The sequence below is a fragment of the Barbus barbus genome (genome assembly GCF_936440315.1).
Source record: "Barbus barbus genome assembly, chromosome: 15".
Lineage (NCBI taxonomy): Eukaryota > Metazoa > Chordata > Actinopteri > Cypriniformes > Cyprinidae > Barbus > Barbus barbus.
This window is the reverse complement of record NC_136743.1, coordinates 1359182-1368102: the sequence shown is the minus strand read 5'-3', so window position 1 is coordinate 1368102 and position 8921 is coordinate 1359182. Positions and strand designations below refer to the sequence as shown.

The 8921-nt window shown below is 36.3% G+C and overlaps 1 protein-coding gene across 2 annotated transcripts; it reads right to left on the bottom strand.

Annotated features, from left to right (window-relative positions):
• Window positions 1-371: 371 nt before the first annotated feature.
• LOC306880780 (uncharacterized protein) lies at window positions 372-8704 on the bottom strand. Of its 2 annotated transcripts, none has more exons than XM_079434540.1 (5): window positions 8354-8704; window positions 4569-4666; window positions 4422-4491; window positions 4203-4286; window positions 372-1067 (listed from the first exon to the last, which is right to left on the bottom strand). In XM_079434540.1, exons 1-5 carry the CDS (start codon window positions 8586-8588, stop codon window positions 565-567), a joined length of 990 nt encoding a protein of 329 aa, XP_079290666.1. In that variant the 5' UTR covers window positions 8589-8704; the 3' UTR covers window positions 372-564. The 2 variants fall into 2 exon arrangements, with proteins under 2 accessions (XP_079290666.1, XP_079290667.1); XM_079434541.1 differs by having other exon boundaries at window positions 372-1064.
• Between the last annotated feature and the right edge of the window lie 217 nt (window positions 8705-8921).

The window sequence follows — 8921 nt, the reverse complement described above, 5'->3', positions numbered from 1 at the left end:
AATACAACAAAACAGCATAGCGCAAGTTTTACAGGTTATAAAATGAAAAATTTAGTGCTGTCAAACGATTAATCGCATCCAAAATAAAAGTTTTTGCTTACATAATGTGTGTGTACTGTGTGTATATATATATATATATATATAAATACAAACACATGCATGCATATATTTAAGAAATGTTGTTTATATATTAAATATTTATATATATACAATACATTAAGAATATAAATGTATATACATTTAAATAGTTTCAAAATATATTCTGTATGTGTGTATTTATATATACACAAATATACACAGTAAACATACACATTATGTAAACAAAAACTTATATTGGATGCAATTAATCGCGATTAATCATTTGACCGCACTAATTTATATATAAATGAAATGCAATTTATGCATCAGTCAATGTGTAACAAATAGATTAAAAAACGGATATAAAAGTAATGTTGACCAGTTACTCAAAAAAAGGCAGTATATCAAACTTAAAGCAATGCTATTTTATAATTTATCATACAAAATGTGTGTTGAATGTAAAACAGAGTCGTAGTATTTCATGGATCACCAGTACGCATACGCCTCTTCTTCAGTGTGGCTGCGCTGGTGCAGTTTGAGCGAGTTTAAGTGCGAGTAGGATTTTCCGCACTCCTCGCAGCTGTAGGGTTTCTCTCCGGTGTGCGAGCGCTGGTGTGAGATCAGGTGTGAGTTGCAGTAGAAGCCTTTGCCGCACTGCGGGCAGGTATAGGGTCTCTCTCCGGTGTGGATGCGCTGGTGGATCTTCAGATAGAAGCGTGTGGTGAAGGTCTTTCCGCACTGAGGGCAGCTTGAGCTCCTCTCCGCCGCTGATGGATTCGCACGCAGGGAGATCTCGCCCGTTCTGTACGCTTCTTCCACATGGTGCTGCGCGCTCGGATCCGGCCGTCGGTTTTCATATCGCTCGCCTGATTCCAGAGGAGACACGTCCAAACTCTGGGCTTCGGAGTTCAAGGGATATTCCTCGGAAACGGGTGAATTCCACAATCCGCTGAGCTTCATTTTACTCGTCAGGATGAAATCACTGCCTGCTGATTGAAGTACAGAGAACAGAGGGTTAGGACAGTTGGACCAGAGTGTAATTTACATGTTTGCATATACAATTGAGCGTTGATTATTATATTTAAAAATAAACAGCAGTTGAATTTAATATTTTGGGCTCTGTTGTTAATTGCACACTTTAACATTATAGTAATGCAAGGGTGTAAATTTCATATAACAGTAGGGGGGGGGCAATACACAAAAAAATTCTCAAGAACAATTTTGGAAAGGGACACAAATAGTACAGCCAAAATTGTACTTGTTAGGATAGATGTGTATACACAGCATGGAGACCGTGTTTAAATATGAGTTCGGTTCATAGGTTCACCATGCGGTCATTTGTGACCTTGGACCACAAAACCAGGGTCAATTTTTTCTAAATTGAGATTTATAAATCAGCTTTCCATTGATGTATGGTTTGTTAGGATAGGACAATATTTGGTCGAGATACAACTAAAAAAAAAAAACTAAATATAGCGAAAAATCACCTTTAAAGTTGTCCAAATTAAGTTCTTAGCAATGCATATTACTAATCAAAAATTAACTTTTGATATTTTTACAGTAAGAAATTTACAAAATATCTTCATGGAACATGATCTTTACATAATGTCCTAATGATGTTTGGCATAAAAGAAAAATCAATAATTTTGACCCATACAGTGTATTTTTGGCTATTGCTACAAATATACCCCAGCGACTTAAGACTGGTTTTGTGGTCCAGGGTCACATTATAATTATTAAATTATTTTGTCCTCCACTATTTTAGGTTTGGTCTGGGACTGAAATCTCTTATTTAGATATTCAAGCTCAGCAAAACCACTGATCTGCCACATGACATCATATTGAACAAAACCCTACACATCTACAATATTAGCCTAATATCAGTTCACACTCAGGCTTATCGCCGTGTTAGTTGTGGTGAGTGACTTACTATCCAACAAGCTACGGTATTAAACAAACTAAGCCATAACTTTATGATCGCTCACAGAAAAATACATTGGATATCATAATTTTTTGTCATGACTAATTTATTAATGATCCAGCATCATCTGTATTAAAGAGAAACTATCTCTTCATCCGATGTATAAAGTGAATAAAATAACCTTGACAGGATACTTGCACATAACTACTGAAGAACTTTGCTATCTCGCATTTTTTATACTTAATATAATTTTAATTAGGTGTTCAAGTGTGTAGCGCTCAAACCCTATTATTGTAATTGTTAGAATGGCCAAGGATCAGCGACCTCCACATAAAACTGATCGTGCAGACCAAACCGTAAGTCGAACCTTGGAGGGAAGGTAGAACTCACACCCCCAAGTGTGTAACCAAGTGTGTCACCATGTAACCAAGGCTCGCCCCAATCGGCCTGACGGGGGCGCTACAGCAATCAAAAGTACGAAATCGCTCATAACTACTAAACCGTTAGTCGCAGGCTTTAGACAAGGTTAACGGAGACCGAACAGAACGAAACTTGGTGGACCTGTTTGACACACGACCCCAAAGGTCTGTGAGAAATTTGAAAGAAATCAGCCACTGGGGGGGGGCGATATCACATTTTTCAACTCCTCATTCCGGATAATTTTGCTTCTACTGTTAATCAAATAGCTTGTTAAATGATTGAGAAGATGTAAAAAAATCTACTTTTGCGATCTAGTCCTAGGTTTTTTGCTGGAAAAAAAACACTGCAGTACAATTCTCTGGACTCTCTCTGTCAATAATTATTTACCCTTATGGAAGCTATAATGGGGTCGTTTAGAAAAGGGGCCTGTCCAAATTTTACCCAAAATCCTATAAAGCCTAAAGGAAAACTCAAAACTTCACGAATCCTGGTGAGCACATGCGACAGGTGATTCTAAACAAGCATGCAAAGTTTTAAGGAGATCGGACCACAGGTGGCGCTACAACAGTTAAAAAGGGTTCAAAAACACTGTATTTCTATAGTAAATGACCTCAACTTGCAGAAAACGTTCACACATTCACGCATACACTAGATCTTCTCATTGTACGATCGATCTCCTGATTCTGAACAACTTTACCTCTAGGACCACTGCTGTCAATCAAATTGTTCTTTAAATATTTAACATCATTTAAAAAACCTACTATTGTGAACTCCTCCAATCTGGCCAAAAGTGGTGCTATTACAGTCATAAATGTTAATAAACGTCATATTTCTATGGTAAATTACATGCAGTTGCCAAAAATTATATTTTTAATTATTGATTTAGCTAGCCTTGTTTACGGTGTATTTTTCCTTATTTACTTAAATGCCTTAAACCCCGAGAATCATGTTTGATGGAAAACTGTTTTTTTTTACAATTTTTTACTTCATAGGAATAATACAAAACTTGGTACATGTTTTGGTACTTGCTATGTGAACACACACACAAAAAAATGTATAATAATGGACATGATTCGAAAAGATTGTCCAGAAGAAAACAGTAGCACATGTTCACGGTCAAAAATGAAATGAATGGAAGCAAATTTCATCTAGTGGAAACATTTGGTACTGCGCTCAAACAAAGCCTTACTAAAAGCTCATTTTTTGCAATATCAACCTCAAATTTGGAACACATCTGGTTCACATTTATAGCGTTGAGTTTCTTGCAGTTTTAAAGTAAAACATGTTTTGGAAAATATATATTCCATATAAAATTTGTAAATATTATTTTTGTGCGCATTTCATAATAATAAACAAACTTCTATAAAAGTTTTTTTGTTTCAGTTAAACTTCTCTTCACTTCAGCAATAATCTGCCAATTGTCTTTTTAAAAAAGAGACCAAACTTAAGTCTGCACTTCAAAGCCTTTAAGATTGAAGATAATAAATGGATCATAAGTGTTCCATAAATATAATCTAGTACCATAAAAACCCCTAAAAATACAAAATATTAAATAAAAAATACAGGACATTCAAGTCATTGTAATAATAATAAAAAAAGTCATTTTTGACCGCCACACAAACAACACCAGAGGGTTAAAGACAGAACCACAATTTGTTCAAAAAAACATTGTTGAATAAAAATGCTGTATACATACTGTGCACTAAATCTGACGCTTCATAGAGCAGCTAAAAAAGTCCCTAATTCTAAAGACTAGTTAGTTAGACTAGTACTGACCACTCACCCTCTCTAGCTGGTCCTGTTGCTCCAGCACCGAAACTGTCCTGGTCTTCCACCTCTGGACCCAACGGGCAAAGAGCAGGAGATACTAGAATAAAACAAGTATAAAACGACCGAGAATGTAGATTAGACTATTATATCTGACAATCATAACGAGTAAATACTTGTTAGCTCTATCATAATTTTTAAAAGCATGGTTATTTTAAGAATGTGTGTGTTTTACTCGGTCCGCTGTCCCACTGTCCGTCCTCCATGTGCTCCTCTTTGATCTGAATGGATTTAATTCCATCTTTCTGCGTTTGAGAATGGCAAGAAATCAAGATTATATAACAAATATTAACAAAGAATCTAATAATGAAGCAATCCTTACATTTAGTGCAAATGTCTGTGCTGAAGAATCGTCTGTGTATGTCTCTGTCTGTGTTTCTCCATCATTTTCATTGAACTTTACAAGGTTGAGGTTCACCTCTGATGAGAAAAAGAAATGGTGGAAAAAACATAAAACACAATAGTAACAATTCATGCATCTGTATGGATTGAATACTCCAAACAAAACTTCTGGCATCATTTACTCACTCATCATAACTACCTAAGCTATTTAATGACTTCAGAAGACTTTGAATATAGGGCACAAGCCATCTAGCTTTCATTCACTTTCATTGCATGTTGTGCTAAATCTTATGAATGTTGCATGAAAGAAGGAAAATTGTATGGTTTGGGAACAACATGAGGCTGAGTAAATTATTCCTGTAAGTACCAATAACACCAGTGTGCATCAGTCTATGTTTATATGTTTAGTACTAAGCACTCATATTTAAAGTCAACATGAATCTGAATTTGCAACACACTTCAGGATTGCAACATAAGAAATCATATGAATGGGAATGAGACTTGATTTTATCTACTGTAAATGATGAAAAGTGGATGTAACGAACCAGATCGGAGTGCAAATTCACCGTCCAGGTTTAACTTTACCTTCACTCCGTCGTTTGGACTTTGGGGTTTGAACCGAAACGCTCTTTCTCTGACCGTAAGCCGGACACTGGCAGGAAACATCGCGGGTCTGCGGCTGTCAGACGGACCCAAACACACACAGCAATGAATGCATGCAGGGATGGGCAGTATTTATGATACATGTATTTCAAACATAAAATAGGATTTTGTATTTGAAATCTTGATAAGTTCTGTAGCTACTTTCTGTTTACGTTTCTGGCTATTCAAAACATTTGATTATTTAATAATTGTTGAAATGCTAAAATGTTTGTTTTCAACTTCCAAATAGTGATTAATAAATAAATATTTAATTGCTGAATATTGTACTGTAATTGAATGAGCTGTCATGATTTTGCATGAATGACTGCGTGGTACATAATATATTATTATATTTATGATTAACAATCAAATGAGTTAGAAACTAGTTGCTATGAATACAGGTGCCATCAGTGAATGACTTGCTGATGAAAAGCAGGCCCTTCTTTACCAAATACCAAGTAACTAAATTAGGATACAATTATGAGTCATTCTCAAACTGTTACTGTAACTTCATCTGGGAGATCACAGGGACATGTGAATATATTTGATCTGTTAACTGGTTGCATGCCAGATTTATTGCATGACTCAGGTAGAGATAAGCTGTTTCTATCAAACATTGTCTACAAGGGACGTGCAGAGAGTTCCTCAGGGGCAGGGGCTCAAATGTAAAAAGGGGCAATATGAGGGGAAAAATATATAGGTCAAAAGATCAGACACATTACTATTTAAATTTTCTCCAAGAAGTCACTTATAGTCATCAAACCTACATTTATTTGATCAAAATTTGAATATACTTTATTAATTTACTTGATTTACTTAATGCATTTTGTGCAATGTGTATTTATTTGCAATGTTGAAAACCTGTGATACTTTTTTCAGGATTCTTCGATACAGCATATATTTAAAATATAACTTTTGTAACAATATACATTACCGTTCAAAAGTTTGAGGTCAGTATTTTTGTTTATTTATTTTTAAAGAAATTTGTTTTTATTAAGCAAGGACTTGTTAAATTGATAGAAACACTGATAGTAAAGATCGATATTGTTATAAAACATCTCTACTTTGAATAAATGCTGTTCTTTTTAACTTTTTATTTATCAATGAACCCCAAAAAAGTATCACAATTTCCAATACATAAATAAAATAAAATCTAATAATAATACCTAGTATTATAATTATAATAATAATAAATTAAGCAGCACAACTGTTTCCAACAGTGATAATAAATCAGTATATTAGAATTAATTCTGAAGGACCATGCATTGAAGAATAGAGTAATGATGCTGAAAATTCAGCTTTGAATCACAGAAATAAATCATTTTATTAAAATAATATAAATGTATATTAAATTAGAAAAACATTATTTTAAATTGTAATATTTCACAATATTAGGCTACAGTTTTTTTCTGTATTTTTGATCAAATAAATGCATGCTTGATGAGCATAAGACACTTTCATAATGCTGCATAATTATCAAAAATGGTAATATAATAAAGTCACCATTTCGCCAGCCTACACGTCACATAACAGGCCTGTAGGTGGCACTTGGGCTTAAACAACTATGATAGTTTCATCAAATAGTAAACTGTGTATATCACACATAAATATATAGTTTTGTGCAGTGCTTTTGTACTCATACATGTTGTCAGCGATGTAATTTGATTTATAAAATGAGACAAATCGCAGATCCAGATCGCTCCACAAATAAACTCGTCAGTTCCATGTAATTTTCTACCGATTTATGAATAAGAACGGAAGATAACTGCTCACTTCACATATTGTCCAATGAAATGTGAACTTCTTGTGCCAGATCATGATTGGTTGTTGTATTATAACTACATTGCTAATGGGCATTGATGAATTATGCAATATTTTAAAATATATAATATGTGGATTTTTAATTAAATCGACTAGCTTTGATTTGATGAAAAATTTTTAAAATATTGTTTGGTTTATTTTTTCCTTCCGTCGACCCATATGCACTCACTGAAGGAACCGTATATGGCTTGAGAGCCTATGGTTTCTGAACAGACTGTGGAATATCAGTCAGTCGAGCAAAACACCGCACACCACCCATAGCTACGCCTCAGATTGACATATGTACACAATAAACAGGAATTGTCAAGACTTTTGCTGTTTTGCACATATTGTCATGTTAATTACAATTAAAATGCATTTTGTTTTAATGACCACAATATCATTGCTATTTGTCTGAGAGGGGCACTTTTGAATAATTTTGAATAAAGCCCCCCCCCCCCCATTCTGCACGTGCGTGTTGTTTACTTAATCAATCAAGGGAAAGATCAAATAGGCCAACTGATGGAAGGTTTGCAAAAAAAATGTCATGCTTCCTTGTAAAAGTATTTTTTTAAAAATACAGTAGTTTATTTTGATACATGGTGTGGCTGCTGTATTTTGTAGTTTATTTGCATGCACTTAAAATTAAGGTATTTGCTATTTTATTTTAAAATACATTTTGATGCATCTTTGCCCAACCCTGGATGCATGCATGGATGAACGGTCAGCTACCCTTATAAAAACTACTCTATCTCATGGTATCAGCAATAATGCGTTGATATACCATGGTATTTTCAATTGCAGTTTTTGTAAGGGTAGCTGCGCTTACCTCCGCAGCTGGTGACGCACCGACGGTGTAAACGGACGGAACGGCTGTCTCTGTCAAACACAGGACTTTAGCGAAGCCCATCTCGTGTTGCGTTAAATTCTGGAAGCATTCAGGCGTGAAATGCCGCGAGCACAAGCGCGAATTCTCCGTTATCCCTCCTTCCTCGAAGTGTAAAAACTCAAGCCAGCGCGCGCGGAGCCACGGTGTTTTAGGGATGGGGAACAACGTTTTAAGAGGAAAGCATCCGAAAACGCATCTTTTCACCATCTCTAGCTAGCCTAGTTTTATGTGGCGTTGTGTGACAGGTTGAAGGGGCGTGGCTAGAGCCCGGGTCGCTAGCGATTGGCTGAAGCGCAGCGGGGCCTTGCATACGTCAGCAGCGACAGGAAGTTGTTTCAGCGGAGGCGTAAGTTATTATATTACGATTAAAGATGAAAAAGCTCAGCGTCACGTTGAGTTTAAACGAACGCCGGTGTGTCTGGAGATAAGAGTACCTCTCTGTCCGCTGTTGTTGACTTGTATTCCCACGGAGCGCAGGTTCGCTTGGTTCTGTCGGGCCGATCGCAGCTCGCTCTCGGTGAACTGGAGCTTGACCAGCAGCGTCTCGACCTCCATCTGGCGGCGCGTAATCTCCGTCTCCACCGCGCGGCTCATCTCCAGCAGCGCGCATTTGGCGAAGCGCTCGAGGATAGACGCCAGCTGCGCGTGGATATCGACCGGTGCGGACATTCTAGTCGTTTAAGTGGCGAATGTTGTGATTTTAGATGCTGCTCAGAGAATCTCGCGTCCGATCTGGTGCTTTCTTTCAGTGAATCCCAAGCGTGCATCAGTAGTTTTTACACAAATCTCACAAAACAATTGGCCATTTCCTACTGAAGTACGTCAGCGTTTGAAAGCCCAATAGATGCTGGGCTGTTGCTTTTAAAACACCGTAAATCCTAGTTTAGAAGCGCCACAAAAATAAAATAAATAAATAAAACGGACACACTTCGTTGATTGAAACAGGGCGCAAATTACGGATTTTTTTTTTACAATGAACAAATACCGAACAGTTGTAATTTT